This window comes from Diadema antillarum, unplaced genomic scaffold (genome assembly GCF_040938485.1).
Source record: "Diadema antillarum isolate AM-2024a unplaced genomic scaffold, OU_Dant_1.0 seq00000690_RagTag, whole genome shotgun sequence".
NCBI classification, from domain to species: domain Eukaryota; kingdom Metazoa; phylum Echinodermata; class Echinoidea; order Diadematoida; family Diadematidae; genus Diadema; species Diadema antillarum.
In genome coordinates, this window is record NW_027271595.1 from 210,012 (window position 1) to 231,595 (window position 21,584).

Below are 21,584 nucleotides of genomic sequence, written 5' to 3' on the forward strand. Positions count from 1 at the left end.
ATAGATGTACAGTGATCAATTAGAAAAATAAGAATCTTTGCTATACACCAATTTCTTACCCCCACAACCAGCAGTACTGAGAAGTAACTACACAAAGTCAAAATGATACACTTTTATTTATCATAGAAAAAGACTTCCCATACTGATACATAAAATGAGTTCAAATTAAAAAAAAAAAGTTGTAGTTCGAGTATGTAATAGTATACAGGTAATCTGCAATTAATCTATAGTCAAGGATTCTAGTACTTTGCTGTCCAGTCTAGCTGATACTTGAGTGGTTCCTTGTTGATGTAGCGCTTGTAGTTTTCCATGAACACCTCTGTGACCTACAAGTGAATTTCCACACAAGAGAGAATCACATGACAGAACTGTAGCACTCAGAGTGAAGTTTGTTATAGTTTTCTGTTTTGATACATATTAGTATGGAAATCCCTACCATCCAAGCATTTGCAACATTTCAGGTATGTATAATGTCAGTATGAAAGTATGCATGAGTTCATTTCTCCAGTCATACATATGGGACATTTCTGTGAGAAGATGAAATGACTCGGTAGCCTATCAAGGTTGAATTCAGAATGCTCAGCACGACACCATTTGACGAGCTAATCAGATCATGGTATATTGGGTGGATCAAAAGATTTAGAATACAATTAATGCACTTTTGGCTTGTCATGTGATAACATGTTGATATTACACTCTTCATGAGAGAAGATTTTGTTTTTTTGGTCCAGTATATCACATTGATTACATTGTCTGTGATTTTGTGCCTAAAATACAACAAAAACATGCCTTTATCACCCTTGGAACCATGGGAAATGACTGTGATACACATAGCACTACTACTAAAACTAACTCTAAAACAGCGAAGATAATCATTACAATCAAGTGTAATAGTCTTTCATCGTATAACTGTCAAGCATTTCAATCACTGAAAATGTTTTAAAAACTTTGCAAACTGGTACTTTGTCATAAAGAGCCCACAAATATATAATGACAAACACAGACAATCTTTCTTGGGCCATCTTGCACAAAAGCTGAGATAAAACATAAGTCAGAATATCAAACATTAAAGTGTTTGAATACCAATTTCTAATTGGCTGGTACCTGAATTGAATGTGCTTGATTGGCTTTCATTCTATAACAGGGCCCTAATGTTGAAGTGAGATACGAACTACTGTAAAAGTGGTTTCTTTCGCGGTGGTTTTATTTTCGCGCTTTTCGCGCTTTGATGTTGAACCGCGAATTTAACATCACGCGAAAATGTTTTGAACTCGCCGCTTGTTACAACGATATTGCGCACATGCAAACACGAAGATTCCGCACATTGAGTGTATCGATGGTCAACACACACACAGCGATACCGCGCAATGTAGGTACAAGCATGTTATAAAGTACTCGAGAGACGGGATTTCAGGTAAGTCTGCATTTAATTTCAATTTCTATTTAATAAATAAAAGAATAATTGGATTATAGTTTGGGTTTTCATGTGTAAAATAAAACAGTTTTTGCCGACTGTGAATTCACAGATTTTGTCAACCGTGAATTTAAACACACGCGAAAAAATCGGCACCGATGGAAACCGCAAAAGTATATGTACGCGAAAGAAACCACTTTTACAGTATCTCTTTCCCTGTATGGTACCCTCTCTGAACACATAAATAGACAATGTTGACTTTTAAAAATTTGTGATACCATACCTCTGGACCATGTGATTGTGCCGAAACATGTGGCGTGATGGTAACCTGAGCAAATGGAAAACAAAGGCTTCAGTCAAGCATACGAGTGGGAAGATTAGCTAATGTTGAAATAATTTTATACATCATGCATGCATGTAACACAGTTATCATATCTGTTCAAATGTAGATTTATTTTTGCTTCACCCATGTCTTTATTTTACAGTTTTCATATTTCAAGTGTGTGTGATATTAATAAATTAAATAGGTATTTGTATGATAATGCATCATTATCTTTCCAAAACATTACCAGGAGTATTTGATGGAAAAGTTTTCCTTGAACCTGGATGTACATAATTATGATACCAAAAGCAGACAACTTTTTCACCAATCTAGTGTAATCTTCAATTTCCTTCACAAATCAATTTGGTAGATTGGGCCAAATACAGTGTATGTGGAATTTCCTGCCTGCATTAGTATGTAATATCAAATTTTTAAATTCATTTAATACCAAGTATAAGTCTCATGTTTTGTCCTTTTATGTTTGATTCAACCCAATTGATCACTCTGAATCATTAGAACTAAACAAAGTTGATATTTTTTTTCTACCTCTCGCATTTGCCACAAAGGGCTTTCCTTTGGTAGCGGCTCTGGATTGGTGACGTCGAGTATAGCATGGGAAATCCACCCCTCCCTGGAAAGCAAAGCAGGATGAGTGGAAAGAGTGAATACTGTATACGCTATATATTTCGCGGGGGTTTCATTTTCGCGAATTTCGCGTGTCGGGAGCTATTCGCGAAATTAACAACACGCGAAAATATTACCTTCCAAAATGAATGCCTTGCCTTGATGATACGAACATTTCAGTACTAGTATACCATGTCACGACTTACCGAACAGACCATACTGGCTAAGCTTGTTTACGCACGTCCACGTCTACTTACGAATACTGTAGAGAGCCAATCCATTATCGCAAGGGGACCACTCGTCAGAAATCTAGCGCGATGGACTTAACCACTTCAAAAATGTTGAATTCCAACTTACTAGTTCGCAGAGTTTGGTAAGTTTTTTTTCATGCAGTGTATAACTAGTATCATTCTTATTTGCTCGTGAGTTGAAAATTCACACTTTCTTTGCCACTTCATATTTTCTCTGGTCCCCCAATCGCGAATTTTACCACTCGCGAATATGTGTGACGGCGGCAATTCACGAACATTTATGTAAGCAAAAATTATAGCGTATACAGTACTTTGCAAATTATGGAAGTACTGCTTGGTCTCAGATTGTCAAGACTAGCTCTTAAATACCCTGCAATATGTTTTCCATACTAAATATTCATTTGAGATAAACATCCTGGACTTTATTTAGAATGACTGATCACACAAATTTCATGTTGGTCTGTCTGTTGGCATGACTTTTGAAAATGACCATGTTGTCCATCCAAAATCAAAAGAATGTCAAACAACTAAATCGACGGAATGTTGTTTTTAAAAGGGGCATGAGCTAAGCTATAGTTCTAGAATGTTTTCAAAACATCTACACACAGTGAACTGATGAGCTACAAACGATCCACAATCCATCTAACTTGGCAAGATCTAATCTTTCAACAGCACATCAACAGAATCTAATTTCTTTTGATAGCTAGGGCTCATGGTCTTGACTGGACTTTGAAATGTCATTCAGAGTGATGATTTCATCCTCAGGTTACAAACTTGTAAAGCATATCAATGATTATCAGTCTATTACAAAAATTAGAAGAGCAAGAGCAGTCTTGTGTTGGGAACTTATTCCTATAACAGTATTCATATACTGTATACGGCATATATTTTGTGAGTTTAAATTTTCGCCAATCGGGAATTCCCAACGATTTCACGGGTGGTTAAATTCGCGAACGTCGAGTCATGTACTAAACAGAGAAGTGTACCCACGTACATCACATTTACTTCGGGATCAGAGTCAATATTTTCATGTGTCTTTAATTTCGTAAATAGCACCTGACTCGTGAAATTTGCGAAAATAAAAATCTCGAGAAATATTCAGTGTACACAGTATTGTCCTTGAAAACTTGGCATTTGCATTTATCAGTCTTTCTTTTGACACAAATTTCTTCATTTCATGCTTTTATTTAATTCATTTTCCACTTGTGAAACAGATGACATTGTACACAATAGTTCTATGAACTATTTTGTTCTAGGTCATAAAATAATTCTATGAATACAATATACTTAGTGTGTATGTCATATTTGAGATAATCTGATAATCCCCCTTTTTAGCCAAACAGACTTCAAATCCCTTCACATATGCAATTGACAAGGGGTCAGAGCACTTGAATAAAACTTTCATTTCAAAACCCCTTTTCTTTTCCGTATAGATTATGGGAAACTGACTTCAGTTGATACAGAACATCCAATTTTGATGGTTGAACCTCATTATGAATGTTTATTCTTACAAATATTGCCCAAACAAAAAGTCCTATTTGGCATTTTTTTTTTTTTGCTGCTTTTGTGCAACAGAAAATATTACAATTAAGTAAAGCCACTCATCATGAAACTGCAACATCAGGATGTGTAAAAACACACTCTTATTCTGTTCATACTGAAATCTCACCCTATTGCCTTGATGATACTGTCTTCAGAAATGACATCTCCACGTCCAACATTTATAAATACTGGTTTCTAAGAATATAAATGGGATTGACAGAAAACAAATATAATATAAGTGAGCTAACTCTGATACCGATGAAAACAATACATGCGACTCAAAAATTCCCTTTAAAAAAAAACCAAAACAAGGGGATATTAAATGAAATATGAAGTCAGCAAAATATAAACATATATGTCACTTGAAGTCTGCAAAATGCAAACACACAATGTCACTTGTCTACTAAAGTTGATTTCAAAAGCAAAGTGAGGTAATTGCTATACACTGTTTTGGTCACAGATTTAGAGTTTCCTCCTCCAAACACACATGTGAAAAGACTGCAACTTTTGACATAACTCTTGTAAGTAATGGTAAACTCTAGCTCGTGCCTTGGTGCATTTATTATCACAATAAACTTTGCACAAAATTTGTTGATGGATTAATTATCTGTGAATGCACATAGAGAATGACATTGTGGCAAATCATCAAAAAGACATTAGGAAAAAAAAAATCCCTATTTTCTGTACTTTCAATGACAAACGACATCAGAAGAAAAATATTGCCCGAGATATAGGACACAGAGAAGAAAACAATGTTTTACAGAGACAGGAAATACACATATCCTCACATAACTTAATACTCACATGAACTACACCTATCCTAACATAATATACTCACATTAGTACGAGTATGACCTTCGGAAATTTATAGGCCTTTCATATAAATCTGCTTGTTCACATGATTAAGTATCAGCATACAGTGGATCTTGCATTCTCAATAAAATTAAGAATAAATTAAGAATACACACATATATATGCACACAACAAATTCCCCAGTTCTTTGCAACGACACTATTTACAACAGCAGCAGCAGCAAACGCAACAACAATAAAAACAATGAAACATTGTGAGGATGAGAAACAGTAAAAAAAATCTAATTTACCTTCTTGCATAGTGACAAAACATCCCCAGACAGAAAATTGATTGTTTGCTGAGTGCTGGGTAGTACATTGACAACGAAATCAGCCTCGCCAAGGACGTATGGAAGATCCTCATTTTTCCTACAAACACACAAATGAGATGACTGTTACAAAATACAATTTGAAACTAGAAATGTCGCGATGGCGACTGATGCCTCCGCCATAATGCATGATTCTCCCAATAGGTGTATAGTACAATGTCTTCACAATGTGTGATGACAGTTTCACATAACTGGCAATATATCGAAATGACAGGTTTGTCAGAAATATCTTGAATGTTCACTTTCCATAATCTGGGTTTGCTATAATTGTCTATTAAAGAGTGCAGGTACACATATTTGGGGAATTGAAAGTTTTTACTTGACTTCTGACCGACCTTATTACAGAATGTATAAGTTTATGCGTCGAGTATAATTTTCAAGGTATGAAGAAAGAGTGTAATTACAGTACTAAATATATCTTTTTTTTCATTTAAACCTGACCTTTGACCATTAACCTTTGACCTTTGACCTTCTGGCTGGAAATTTCCAAGAGAATCTCCATTAAGTAATACATATTATTATATTGAATTTTAAAACTAATAATGCAATCATTGCATAAACTAGTAGATATGAGGGAAATAGTAACATTTTTGAGGAGTTGACCTTGACCTTTGACCCCTGACTATTGACCCATGACCCCTAAATTCCCTAGATAATCCCTGCCAGTCAGTACATGCATATGTACCACGTTCCACGAAGATACATTGAACCATTTGCGAGAAAAGTGATATTGCAACATTTTCACCTAACCTTTGACCTTTTGACCTTTGACCTTATGACATGAAACTCTCCCTGGAGAATATTTACGCAGTACTACATGTCTACACTAAGTTTCAAGAAAATAACTGCGGGCATTGCATAGATATGGGGGAAATAGCAACATTTGTAGCATTTGACCTTGAACTTTTGACCTTAGACCTCTTGCCAGTGTCACTAAAATCTACTCAACTAATTGTCCCATCATACATCATCCTTGGACCAACTTTGGTGAAAGCTGCTTCATCCAGTTTTGAGTTATCATGTAAACAGATAAATTTTAGGATTTGACCTTGATCTTTGACCTTTGACCTTTGTCCGATTTCACTGAAAAACTAATCAAGTAATTGTCCCATCATACATCATCCTCGGACAAAGTTTGGTGAAATTTGCTCAATCCAGTCTTGAGTTATCGCGTAAACGGACACAATTTCATGATTTGACCTTGACCTTTGACCTTTAGCCGATTTCACCCAAAATCTAATCAAATCATTGCCCCATCATACTTCATACTTGAACCAAGTTTGGTAAAATTCCAGTAAATATTACTCAAGTTATCGCGTAAACGAAAGCGGACGTACGTACAGACGGACAACCCGAAAACATAATGCCTCCGGCACCACTTCGTGGCGGAGGCATAAAAAACATTATATTCACTCACTTTAACTATCCAAGTAGTCAGTTAAACTAGCAAATTATGTCCTTCCCATGCAAACAAGTGCATGACTGAAGTGTTTGTTTTGGCACACATACATATCTTTCTATCCCAGTGTTCAAGTTCGGCAAATCAAGAAAAGTTGTGGCAAATTAATGTTGTATATAAGTCACACTGTAAGTTGCATTATCGAAACATTTAGATGCTCCAAACTTTAGCATGAGTATGATATTGAGAGGAAACCAGTAATCCACATGGACACAAAAACTAATAAGTTTTTATGACAAAGAGGAAGGATCATGTGATTGTTATATAATTTAATGTGTCAAAAATACTGTTTACCCATTTTTTTTTCCAGTTTTACAAATGATATAGTTTGTTCATTAATTCATTAGCTCTTATAAAGGCAGGAAGATTATTATTTGTGTCATCTCTTCAAAATGACAGTTTGTTACCAATCACACTGGGAACCAGGCATTTCTAATGCTACCATCAAAGATACACTATTTTATTTTATTTTATACCTAATTTGCACTCACTGCATTAGATCATATCTCTGCCAAGTCAATGAATTTACACTGATACATACGGCAAAATGTGCAAACTCAGCAAAATGGACATGATAGAGTGCGGGAACATGTGCATGAACATGATTTGGGGAGATGTAATAGCTACAACACTAGCAGCAATAGGGGAAAACAGTACTACCGGTATTTGTTTGATGGGGTCAAAGTGGCAAGTCGTATCTTTTCATGTGGTTGATAAGAGAGCAAATAGATGATTAGCTTTGCAGGATACAGTCCCTTCCATGCTCCCCCCCGCCCACATAGATTAATATCAATGTGAGCGACTGTTCAAAGGGCAGGAACATTGGTACTCTTTCACAGTGGAGAGCACATTTTTCTCTCCCATTCGTCTTATCTAATGCTTACATTACACAATCACTATTAGCGCCTATTTAATACCCAAGTCTAACATACCCCGCTGGGAGCAGCACTCCTTCCTGGAGGATATAGAGAAGGGTCCATATTGTTGGAGTCATCATGATAACTTAAAGGACAAGTTCACCTTCATAAACATAAGGATTGAGAGAATGCAGCAATATTAGTAGAACACATCAGTGAAAGTTTGAGGAAAATTGGACAATCGATGCAAAAGTTATGAATTTTTAAAATTTTTGTGTTGGAACCGCTGGATGAGGAGACTACTACAGCTTGTGAGTCATATGCGTACAACAGTATAAAGAAAACGTAAAGAAAATTCGACATATTTTCACTTTTTTCGCATAATAAAAGAGCACTTGACTTGCCGCTTTCTAAAGGCAGGGGGAATAATATTACCCATAACATTTGTCGGTAACGAGTCGGGGGGAATGTGTACTTTTTTCAAAAGATGAAATTTTGTGAAATTCTCTTTATATTTTCCTTACATTGTTGTACGCATGTGACATCTAAGTTATTCACACACTGCAGTAGTCTTCTCATCCAGCGGTTACTGCACAAAAACTTCAAAAATTCATAACTTTTGAACGGATTGTCCGATTTTCGTCAAACTTTCAATGATGTGTTCTACTAATATTGCTACATTCTCTCAATCCTTATGTTAATGAAGGTGAACTTGTCCTTTAAAGGGAGCCTGGGCTAAAGAAGACTTTTGTTTACCTGTTTTTGCTTGTTTGTATGTTTGTTTGTTTGTTGCATTAAAAGCATGTGCCACTGAACTACATAGATTGTATGGGTATGATTTCTTTACAGTGAAAAGCCAAGAAAATAATTAATGTTGCTTGCTATTGTATTGGGTACCTTCACAAATATCAAGCACATCTTCTGTTTGTTTTTACATTTTGATGATAGGCATAAGTCCTAGGCCAAAGCTTTGTGCTTATAAAATATTGGGTTTACTGTAGTGACAAAAGTACAGAATTTGACAGCAGGCACAGCCATAACTTCCACAAATGCTATGAATAATTTTTTGGTCCTTTCATCACAGAAGTGATGGCCATTGTACAAATATTTCACTGACAATGATTTAACAGAAAAAAAAATAAAACAAAAATCTTCCTTAGAATGGTTGTTCCCTTAACTTGTTGAGAATGAGTCCTGAGTACACTTGGGCAAGTGTCTATGGGAAATGCCTGTTGAAGCCAAATCAGTCCGTCCGCAACAGGTTAAAGGAGATGATTACGGACTCACATGGAAGATGAAAAGTATGTAGGACAGTTCACCTCAGCCTAGGGGGTGAACTAACGAAATGACACTACTTCTGACAGGATGATATGAAATGTCAACAAAACTATGTATCAAAGCATAAACAAAATCTTCACTAATCTCAACTAGGAAAATCATCAAAGTCATGAAATCTGTATGAGCAGATGATATTTCCTGCACACTATGCAAAAAAAAATCATAAATAAAACGTAAAGCTTTCTATGACATGTCCTGAAAGACAGTTCCGGTGTGTTGAACAGAACACTATACAATACATGCGGCATTTGCAGCGTACATACAATACGCTGTTTTTTGTTTTGCTTTGTTTTGTTCTGTTTTTTTTGCTTTTACTTGTATTCATCAATGGAGCTGGATCTCTGGGCAGGTGGAAGGTCCTTCCTTACAAGGCCAATAACTCGCATGTTGAGAGCCTTGCACACTCGCCCAACTGAAAAGAAACAGTCAAAGACAAAACAAATCCACATTAGTTTTATACTGAATACTTTTTATCTGACGGAACATCTGGATTTCGGTATGGGAAACCAACTGGTGGGAAATATCCACTTCTACTCCAACATACTTACGGAAACTGGGCATGGCATGGCATGTGCTAAAATCTAGAGGGTAATGAGTTGAACATCTGAAAAAGGAAGACAGTGCAGTCTCACACGACGGCAAGAGTGTAGACAGAAAGCCTAAGGCCCGAAATGCACGAAGGTGGTACAATTGAAACCAAAGTTTAAACCATGGACAATTTGTATGGAGCGCCAAGTGTTACATGGCCTATTTCGTTACGAAATCAGTCATTTCATCGACGAAATGACAACATTTCATCAACAAAATGATCATCAACGAAATGAACATTGAAATGAACGATTTTGTAACGAAATAGGCCATGCGACACTTGGCGCTCCATACAAATTGTCCATGGTTTAAACCATGGTTTCAATTGTACCACCTTCGTGAATTCGGGCCAAAATGTTCAAAGCAGATGGGCTCTATTTTGAAGTCAATACAGGGAAGGAAGGTCACAAACAAAAAGTCAAGGGGGATGATTCTGATATCCTTCTCCTACTGTAAGAGCTAGTTGCATGCTAGCTTGAATCATGGGAAGTACAATGCAACTGGTGATATCTTGGTTGTTTCTTGTCTCTATGAGATTTGTCTTTTCGCTCTCGCCTCTTTTCTTTTTTTCATGCCTTTTATGCCACCACAAGGTACAGCAAATATTTTATTTTTGCTGTCTTTACCTTCATGCACAGTTATATCTTGTCATTCCAATAACTCATAAATACAGGAGGTATCATCTCAATGTAATCTTGAGTATGGATATCCAGTGACACAACATTTGCTCCTGCGACTCCGGTCTTATTTTCTCCAAGGACTTCGAGTTAGGGTTAGGGTTGTGATAGCGTTTTGGGTTAGGGTTGTGATAGCATTTTTAGGTTGGGGTTAGGGTTATTGTTGTGGGTAGAATTTGTGATTGGCCCAGCGTGCAGATACTTTAATAATGGGAACGATTGTTGCAGGAGCAAATGTCATGGAACCAGATATCCTGCATCCTGCATAATCTACAAGACTAGGTTTTGAGTCATGATATTAGAGGTCTAATGTCACACAGTCAAGATGCAAGAGCCAAACTTGATAAGCAACTAGAAAAGCACCCGGGAGCACAGACCTCCACCAAGCCAGCAACTCATTTTCACCCTTACACATATGAAATTTCCCAAAATAGAAACCTTTTGTTTATGTCATTGCACAGTGCCTTGCATGTCGAGCAGAGCCTGTGCTTTAGTGCATGTATGTAAACCTCCAGTACGCGCAGCTTGAACCCTAAGTCCGTTGACCTCATATGCTAAAAGATTACAAATCCTTTAAAAGTCCATAAAATTCCCGCATCTCTTCCAAAATCGAATGAGGTGTTTCTTGTGTAGATATTGACTTTTTATGCAAGTTTCATTTTTAATCCATTCAAAACTTTTAGAGTTATTTTACAAACAACCAAACCAACGCCAATGTTCACTTAACCTCCTCCTTCCTTGGCGGAGGTAATAACTTCATTACTAGTGATGAATACAACTCTTCAAAGGTCAGTATCATTATGATCAACTTTGGGAAAGCACATGTACATCTTTTCAGTTTTGGAGCACATTTGACAATGGTGAAAGTTAAAGGTCAAACTGAGTCTTTAAAAACGTACGTTTGCAGTGGTTGAGTATATTTTGATTTTTTTTTTTAAATGACAAACCCCATACAATAATTTATTACAACAAAGCAATTTTATGTCCAAAATATTTGGAAAGTGTATCTCAAACTCAAGGATTCCTTGAAGGATTATGTCATAAACTTTGCATTCAAAGACTTCTTCATGGTACATGTATGACGGCAGTAAACCAAGCTCTGTAAGTATACCCATGACAGAGCAATCAATTGATATGAACCTTGATATGTGTAGAGTGAATGGTCGAAGATTGCAGCCAATTTTCATGATTGCTTTATTCATTAAAGCTAAGCGCAAAGGTTATTCAAAGACAATATCTGAGTAGACAATCACAGTAAACAGATAAGTGGCATTAAATATGGTAACAATGTATAGTCATATAAGACTTTTCACTTGTTTGTTTGTTAGTTTGTTGTTGTTTTTGCTCTTTCTATTTGTGTTCACACACAGAGTATAAACTTGAAACTGGCTTAACAGTATTTTGCCTGATTAAAGTTGATGTAGTACCAGAACATATCTTTGTAAGCCTGGTAATAGCTGCTACAAAATAAACCTGATTATACACAGCTAGCATTTGGCGGCATATTAACGTGGACCTACTATCCGAAGTAGGTCCATGATATTAATCACCATTAAGATGTCACACACAGCAGCATCTACACATGACAGGCTGTTCAAGAATCTCAATGTCTTATCCTTCAACCCCTTCACAGACCAATTCTGTCCAATGCACCATGATATGTTGACACGTTTTCATGTTCATACCTTTGAATAACAAAATTTGAACTGTTAATATATAGCTTTGACACAAGTAACAATATTTCAGACCACAGTTAATTTGTGTGTGTGTGTGGTTTTTTTTAATTATTATTAGAATGGTTCATTTGATAAAAAAACTTGCAAACTCGTAGCCCGAAGGCTAAAATACATTGCAATGACATATAGATCGATACATTCAAATTAAATAAAACACATTGAACTGTCATACACAACATCTACATCAAAAATCATACTTAAATATAAATATATTGCACAAAATATTACATTTTACCAAATTACAAAAGTATGAATATTACACATCATCCTTCATCATTCTACTTAACAAAAAAAAAAAAAAAAAAAGAATATATATATATATATATATATATATACAAATTCATATAAATATCTAACCTACCAAATTATATTCTGAAGATATACTTAGTATAAAATATCAGAGCAAAACAAAACAAAACAAAACAAAACAAAAGTCTTCATCTTGATACCTTCAGTGCCAATGTCCCCAGCACCTAAGACAGCAACAGTTCTGCCCTTGAGTAAGTGATAACCAATCCTGGTGTATTCTCCTTGAACCCTGTTGATACAGAAGTTTCAGGAACTAGATATATCGCTACGGCGACTGATATGCCTCCACTATAATGCATGGTTCTCCTAATAGGTCTATAGTACAATGTCTTGACAATGAGTGATGACAGTTTCACACAATTGGCAAAATATTAAAATGACAGGTTTGACACAAATGTGCTGAATGTTCACTTTCCTAGAACTAGGTTCAATGGGATGAATGAGTAAAACGTCAGAGTGCAGGTATTTGGGGAACTGATGATTTTTACTTGACTTTTGATCCTTTTATAAGTTTATGCATTGAGTAATTTTCAAGGTATTGAGAAAAAGTATAATTTCAGTATCAAATGGGAAAATAGCATTATCTAAACCTGGCCTTTGACCTTTGACCTCACAGTTACAAAGAGAATCACTGTTAGGTTGAACATGCATAAATATGTTAGTTTCATGATGATACCTTGAGTTACTTTTGAGATATGGAGGAAAAAGTGCAATTCAGCACTTTCACTTGACCTTTGACCTTTGACCTTTCTGCAAGAAACTTCCCACAGAATATATATTGGGTAATACATGTATACATCAAGTTAAAAACAAAACAACAAACCTTCAGGCATTGCATAAATATAAGGAAAGTAGTGATATTTTGAGGAGTTGACCTTGACCTTTGACCCCCCCCTGACCTTTGAACCATAACCCCCAACTTCCCTAGATAATCACTGCCCATTGGAACAAGCATATATACTACGTTCCATGAAGATACCTTGAACCATTTGCGAGATATGGAGAAAAACATGAATTTTCATCCTTTTTTTTCCACAAAATAACCTGTGACCTTTGACCTTTGACCCCGTGACCCTAAAATCCAAACAAAGTATTATCCCCCCAGGATATACCCTCATACCAAGTTTGATGTGAAACCACCACACGGTTCTTGAGATATCGACAAAAACAAAACGGGACGGACGGACGTACGTACGGACGGACGGACGGACGGACGGACGGACGGACGGACGGACGGACGGACGACCCGAAAACATAATGCCTCCGGCCACTTCGTTGGCGGAGGCATAAAAAGCAAAACAAACTATTGTAAATAGCACATTATCAGTGTATCAAGCTGATATTGAGCCATTACTCTAGTGATTACTAGGCCATTTATTCTGAGATATCAAAGTATGTAAGACATCTGTCAAAACTTCAGTGTAGCTGCGATTTCTTAAACATTCATTAAAATCACAAAAACAATAGCAAAACCGTTTGCAAGAGTTTTATTTGTAGCTAATGAGTTCTTTTCATGGTAAGTTACCTATTGAATCAGAACAGGTCTTTAAGACAATCGATGTGTTTCCAGTTTGCTTCACTTAGATAATATTGTCAAATCTGGAACTCATAATATAAATATGCTTTAATTATTTGAGTTTGATCATGGCATCATCATATACATAATATACATAAACAAATGATATGAAATTATCACAAATGAGAACTTAAGCAGTGGCGGATCTAGAGGGGGGCGCACCAGGCCTGTGCCCCCTCTTTCTTTGTTAAAACAAAAGAAAAAAAGAAAAAAAAAAGGTTTTCAATCATACCATTCACTCCTTTTCTGCGCTTCTCGGAGGAGAGCAAAGCGTCGCTCGTGCGCCACAATATGGCCGATGACGTACTCTGCCATGTGCGTACCAAATATTCCAGCAAACCTTGTCAGGGTGAACTTGGGAGGCAGCTGGGAAGGATCCATGTGATTAATAAAACCATCAACTCCTGCAATAAAAACAAAAAGGAGAGCACAACATGACTGTTGTACACAGTCAAAATGGAGACCTGTGCTTCTCAAGCAACCACTCAATTTGCAATGCAAGGACACAGTCCCTCACACACTTTTTGACAAAGCTCATTGATCATGACCACAAACTGAGGACTGACCTTCAATCCTCTCTGCACAAGGGAAATTTTCATTAAATTTTTTTTTTTTAAATTTATTTCTAGATATTATACCAACCAACGTTACTGCTGAACTTACGTCCCTTTGGACATTTACAGCAAGAAAACCAACATACAGCAAGAAAACCTCAATTTTTGGTGACCTTTCACCTATCACTTCCACAATTTCAGGCAACTTATATCTCTTTGTCTTATCCTTCTCACCAAAGATTGATAAACATTCCTAGCTGATGTTATGACTTGAATAAAACATTTCAAGCCAAGGTACGACGACCTTTGACCAATTAAAACCTGATGTCAATGTGAAATTATTGTTAATTTACTTCTACCCTGATTATTGATGAACATCATTACTGGACTTGATTCCTAAATAAAAATGCTATCAAAAAAAAGAAAGAAGAAAATCAAAGCACACAAGTGCTAAAATAAGACTTGTTTTTGTTCATCAAAAACAAGATATAAACTTTAGGCATCTTCAGCAAACTAAAAAAAAATATAACTTTCAACAGATAATGAACTAAAAAAAATGGCACAATGTGCATCATTCCTTGACTGTATTTAGACAGGAAACTCATGCACACACAGACACACAGACACACATGCGCACACAGACACACACACAAATGAAATTGATGTTCATTGTATTTTGTATGTTAGCCACACTATGTGTTGCACAAAAACTACATGTGAAAGCAATCTCAAACGAAAGATCACATTGTTGTTTTCCTGAACCTTTGTCTACAGATCTACAAATCCAAAACTTGGATGCGGTTTTAGTTACCCAGCTAAATACTTGGATGATGGTATCATATACTCACAATGAGATGTGGCGGACTACAAATTCTTCGTAGAATGATCCACAATTTACCACGCTTCTGATTACAAACAACTTGATACAGTTGAGAGGAGTATTACACCGGAAGTTTCCCTTAACACTATAAACTGGGACAGTAATGTCAAATTCATACAAGGTCTTTCTTGTTACTCCAACTAGAGAACGGTATACAAACTCCAACATCCTGACGAATACAAAGTATCATACAAGCCATTTTTGCTGTTTTTACCTTCAAGTAGCAATCTTACAACTTTGGTATTTTGAAAACACATCAATGCTAACTCTTGGGATGTGTAAGAAATACACATTCCTGGCATCTCAGAGCCATACAAAATATACAAAGTTGAAAAGCACCCTTCTACTGATGTTTTGGGGTTAAAAGGTGCCGAGAAAACTTACCTGCCCATGTTGACTGGACCCACTTTGCACTTTGCAGCAGGCTCATTAAGGATGGTAATCTCTCTGTATCCAACAGGAGAACGTCTGCTTTCTTGAACTTCTCAATGATTTCATCTATGAAAGCAGGGAAAGGGGATCATGTCATGCGCAAGGAATGTACGTGTAAGAGCTGTTTTAGTGGAATTGCAGTGGAAAGTTACAAATTACTTAGGATCATTAAAAATGTTTGGTGTCTTAACAAAATTGTAAAATTGGCGGACAGCAGTTCATTTTCGATTCAAGGTGCTACATGCCCAGGGTAAATGTATGCCTGTACCTCTCCATAATAGCTTGCATATAAATAATCAACATTTCTATTTTCTTCTCGTTTTCATTGTGCTGGGGAATATTCTCAGACTCAGGGAAGTTTCATATCTCTTCGACGAGTTGTCGTTCTTGTTTAGATTGTTTCCGAGGTGCTGCACATGCTGCATTTCTACTTTCATCCATGTGAAAAAGTGCAAGCTTGAATAAAAAGTTGAAGTGGACTCCTTAGACAACTTCAGTTTTGATAAGAACGAGCCACATGATTCAATAAACTGTAAGTCATTATATATCATGATTCATATGCCATTTCACTGACTTGACCAAGACACATTAATACTGCATGTGACAAGCAGAAGTGTTTTAAAACCCATTCGTCAACCAGGCAGTAAAAAATTACCTGAAAAGGGAACATCACAATCGATGAAGTGACAAAGCTGAAACACCTCTGGATGCATTCTCTTCATACATTCAAAGATGCCCCGTGGACCATCCTTGAACAAGCTGTGGACCACAATGTATGGTGAAGCAGCTCCATTAGATGTTGCCATGGTGATGGGGGAGCTGAAAATTGCTGCTGATGACTTAACGAGATGTGATCTGTTCTTCAAGTTCAAGAAACCAAGGCCAAGGGTTCTACCTGCATTTATAGATATCACACCGTGTGGCATTCTGTTCAAACAGAAGGCCACAAAAGAGAGTCAGTACAGCTACAGGTATACACAGTGCAGTGAAAATGTCAGGGCATAAAAAAAAAAAAAAAGCATTTGTGACAACATCGGCCACAGATGGCAGCAGAGAATTGAACCAAAACTACGAATACAGATATCAACTGAATGTCTGCTGCTTTTCGAGGTGTTGTGATTGTTATTGCCCCCGAGACCGAGAGATCTCAACTCCATCCTTTGTGCCACTATATGACCCAAGGCAGGAGCTAGCTAGAGCTTGCTCTGAGACCGAGGTTTAGTACACGTAGTGGTAGCCTACTACATAGGCCTAGTACTAGTACGTGGACTGGTACCGAGTGCAATTACTATTACCTGAGAATTGGGAAGGACCAGGGAGGTGACACACCTCCTGGTCCTGGCCCACGCCCCCTGGTGTGGCAAAGGACCGAATTATACTCTGCAGTGCAAATCTGTTTTTTCTACTTTCATAGTACATTGATCATTTTCTCTTTTTTTAAACGATTAAAATCAAACCAAATGCAGTGAGAGATGTAACCCCGGGCCTAACTGCGACAGCCGCCACACGCAGTGTGGCGGCTGCGCCGTGCTCCCATTTCAGATCTTCATGTTGAACAAACGGGTGCCTTTGCGGCGCTATATTTCCTTAAATTTTCAACAGAAACAACTAGGAATACTTACATGGGTCGATGAAACCTAAATGACTATCATCGGCGACTGTTTGAGGCATTTCATTGCTTGTGATGCACAAAATGATGTCTTATAAGCAGCTCACCGATGTTCACAGAATTCACAATCACTCGCACAAGCACACAGAATAGGGGAGCTCTCACATTAGCGAAACTGGGGGGAAGCCGCCAGGACCGCGCCTGGCGGCGCGGTCTCCGGGGCTACCCCGGGCCCGGCGCGGGGCGCTGTGTACACAGTAACAGCTCTGTACGGTACGTATTGGGGTCGCTGCTGCAGTTCCAAGATGGTACAGAAACAAGTGAAAATGAGTTTCGTGTGTTCTGTTCCAACCTGGAACCAGCTGGTTTCTTCTTGTCTCCTTTAATAGATCTAACTGTTAGAGCTCTACTTGTACTGTATTAATTTAGATTCTAGAATTCCTAGTAATGTAATAATCAGAACAACTTTACAAGCATAAAGACTCAGGATAGAGTTTCATCCTCACGCTAACTGCGACCAGCCCGAACGCTCTCACACATACACAACAAAGCGCCCGCCCGCCCGCCCGCCCGCCCCGCCCCCCGACCCAGCCCGGGGTTCCCAGGGCAGGCCAAAGGATATCGTGGCCGCGGCGCTGTAAAGTCTACACACAGCAAACACAGCTCTGGCTATCATGCACCTCCGACTAACCTCGACCAACCTCGCTGTTTGCGAGTAGCTGTATGCTATGCCTGTCTGTAGGAAGTTCGGCCTGTAGTTTCTTGGCTGTCCAAGGGGCGGCGCGGTACTATTGATCTCTAGTATTGGGTATCCAGACACTTCCTTCGACATTGGACCCCTTGTTTTACTGGATAGTCATCCATATGCAATGCACGTGGCCCTCCGGCTCACAGAACTCTTACACATGTGTAAGAGTTCTGTGCTCCGGCTCCCCCTGCGAGCTGCATATTATATGCATGCATGATTATTGGAAGTGATTGGTAAAGCCTCCATCTACGGCGAGTCAACGCCAGTCTGACGAAGTCTGTTGTCAGAATAATATCATAGCAGACAACGAAAGTTCCCATACTGTACAACGTCTGCAGTGAGAACCAAAAAAAAATAAATAAATAAAAAAAATCGAACTGATTGTGAACTGCATGCGTCACGAGGGAGACACTTCACGGTGTGAAATAATTGATCAAAATAGCAGCAAAAAGTGAACAGTAGAAAACTTTCTTATGACGACTTTTTCTAAATAGTATTCTATGGGTTAAAAGTGATGTCACATCATAATAATAGCCAGGGATGCCAAGTTTCTCAGCCGGCTGCATCTGGGATTGATCGAGTAGGCCTAAACTGCAAAGCAACCAGGGGGTTGGGGTGGGAAGGGGTGCCCATCTCACCTTCCACATCAGTAGGCAATGGTAGGGAACGTTTTCGTCTTTGGAATATAGAATTGTGCAGTTTCGGGCTCAATACTACTAGTAACTTCTTCTTTTTTTTCTCCCTCTCTCTGGTAGCTCTTGTGGGTTCGAGCTTTATAGAATCTTCAGAATTGCAATTTTGGGGACCCGCAAAGACGGAAGAAGAAATATATTGGTCGCGCGAAATGAAAGGACGTTTGTAGATGAAAGTCAGAAATATAAACTTCGATAGCAATTCTTGAATCTTAGTTGCCGATCGCCGGGCCACCAAAAGAATGATGGTGACTGGGAAATTTGGTGACCCAACATCAATTTGCAGTGGCCCCAGACCACCGCTAATGTCGAGCCCTAAATTTTTGTGCATACCTGTTGTACAGTTTTACATGATTAATTATGTAGGGCCTAAATCCAATCTATTTCTGATGGAAGATGGCCCCAAAACCTAAGGCCTATAAGTAGATGGATTGTAAGATTGATTACAAGTTTATTTTCAGCAGTGAAAAATCTTTGTACATAATAATATTTGATATTTTGGGAAATAATTCATTTATACCTAAACATGAGAAAAGTACACCAAAGACGTTATAAAGTGCAACTGTAATTGAAACAAAAACTTATTGACATCCGACATACACCATACCAACATATCATGACCTCACATTTTGCAACTAAAACAAAAACTATCAATTATATCAATTTTTAATTCAACTTAGAAGAATATTCATTATTATGTGCACATTAGGCCTATACATTATATCAAACACATGCCATGCATGCGATCAAACGGGCAATAAATAATCATATCTCAGAGACAATAGTTCTTTGTATTAATTTGCTTTCAGTGACTTATGTAATTCTTGAATCATTTCAGTCATAATTCAGCATTAATTTTTGATAGCCTTTGCAAGTGACCTACATACAACAGAAATGTCCTTTCTAGATAGACACAGAGGACTATACACCACATGTTCCCATCAACAGGTCCTATTTTGGAGAGCAACAATACAATTATGATAAATACTAAAATGAACAAAAAAATTATGAAGATAAATAGAAACAAATTACATTCGTTTCCAGGGTGTAAATGTAACTTTGCAGCCGTTCCCTTATTGCCTCCCTTGCAAATATTTGGCGCACACTCCTCGGAGAGAGTGCTTTGACCTATAGGACCCTACTCGAGTAGTAGAAAATAACAAATGCATTTATAAAGTGTATATATGACAGCAATATTGCTTCAAGCACAAGCTCAAGCTTGTCAAGCACAAAAGATTAAGCCCAAGCAACTTCTTAAAAGGATGGTATAATTTTGGCTGAAGTGGAATTTAGGTTTTTGATTTTGTGAGATATATAATAGCAAACCCTTACATGCAATATTAAAGGGATTGTATAGTTTTGGTTGAGACCTAATTTCAGGTTTGTAAAATTTTTTTGGTGAGATAATGAGAAACCTCTTATGAAATATGAAAATGCATGTAATTCCATGAGGAATTCAACGTTTATTCGAAGAAAATTGGTTTTGAAATGACTGAAATATCCAAAACAGAGCGATTCTAGTAAGTGTGGGACCCACACTTTATACGGTCGCTTTGTTTTACTTTATTTTTTGATGTTTCAGTCATTCCAAACCCGATTTTCATCAAATAAACTTTGAATTCCTGTTAAAATGGTATGCTCTGTACTATTTCCTAAGTGTTTTGTTGGTATCTCGCAAAAAGTTAAAAGCCCAATTCTCATCTCCACCAATACTGTACTATCCCTTTAAACAGCATATACGATTCCAAGGTGGCAAGTTTATAAGTGGTTTCTAACTATCTTGCAAAATAATCTGAATTCCCATCTCAACCAATAAACCATCACTTTAAATCCATAAATGCATTGGCATTTTGCTTGTGTTCAAACCTCTTGCATGTCCTAAAAACCAATGGACCGATCCTATATAATGTATTCAGATTTTATGAATGTTTGGTTCACAAAGGTTGCCCTTAAAGGGGAAGTCCAGTTGATTTTCATAATTTCACATCATGTACAGCACAGAAATCGACAGCTCCATTTTTAGATTGTGGAATTGATTGTGTTACTTGAGCAGAGAAACCAATATTCTGAAAACCCAACACAAATTCCATCGAATACAAGCATAGCAGCTTTATTATACATTCTTAAAACATCCGAGTCAGAACTGACCCGGAACTGGGTCCGTTGGGGTCATACACCGTTCCGGGTCAGAAATGACTAGGAATGTGGTCAGATATGACCCATTTAGAGTCATGAATCGGGTCAGGATGACCCCATTCGGGGTCTTCATGACCAAATTCCAAGTCATTTCTGACCCGGAACGGTGTATGACCCCCAACGGACCCAGTTCCGGGTCAGTTCTGACTCGAGTCTTTTTAGAGTGTAGGAATGCATGATTGGGCGCTCACCATTTTAATGCTTGAGTAGGAGGCTCGCATATTTCAACAACGTAGCAGTACCACCCATTTACAATACCACCTGTGTAGAATTTATGCATGCTCTTTTCTTCTGTTCTGCTTCCCTTTGTATGTCCCCGCTCATGTATTTTTTCTTTTTATGGTGAAGCTGCCGTGCCATCATCCATGTTAATTTTCGATTTGTTATGTTTGAAAACATTCTTATTCCTTATCCCAATCACTGTAAATTTTGAAAGTCTGCACCCATTAGTTGTTTAAAAGTAAAAGTCTGAAAATCAGCCGGAATTCTCTTTGAACAACCACAAAGCTTTCAGAGGGCTTGTTTCATTTAACAACAACTATAGTACCTGGTAAGTGAATTCTTGCCTATATGGAACTTTATAGAAGAGCGCAGGTGAAT

At 37.6% G+C, this 21,584-nt stretch overlaps 1 protein-coding gene across 1 annotated transcript; it reads right to left on the reverse strand.

Annotated features, from left to right (window-relative positions):
• Positions 1–42: 42 nt before the first annotated feature.
• Positions 43–18,169, reverse strand: LOC139737356 (uncharacterized protein in proB 3'region-like). Its single transcript, XM_071648033.1, has 11 exons — positions 18,050–18,169; positions 16,395–16,666; positions 15,692–15,805; positions 14,106–14,277; positions 12,438–12,526; positions 9,303–9,399; positions 5,256–5,373; positions 4,281–4,348; positions 2,283–2,367; positions 1,698–1,742; positions 43–326 (listed from the first exon to the last, which is right to left on the reverse strand). Exons 2-11 carry the CDS (start codon positions 16,663–16,665, stop codon positions 240–242), a joined length of 1,146 nt encoding a protein of 381 aa, XP_071504134.1. The 5' UTR covers position 16,666; positions 18,050–18,169; the 3' UTR covers positions 43–239.
• Between the last annotated feature and the right edge of the window lie 3,415 nt (positions 18,170–21,584).

Coding starts and splice junctions, on each gene's coding strand:
- LOC139737356 (XM_071648033.1), bottom strand. CDS start 16,665: ATGCCACACGGTGTGATATCTATAAATGCAGGTAGAACCCTTGGCCTT. Junction 14,278..15,691: donor GGTCCAGTCAACATGGGCAG/GTAAGTTTTCTC, acceptor TTTTTATTGCAG/GAGTTGATGGTTTTATTAAT. Junction 4,349..5,255: donor TTTTGTCACTATGCAAGAAG/GTAAATTAGATT, acceptor TTATATTCTTAG/AAACCAGTATTTATAAATGT.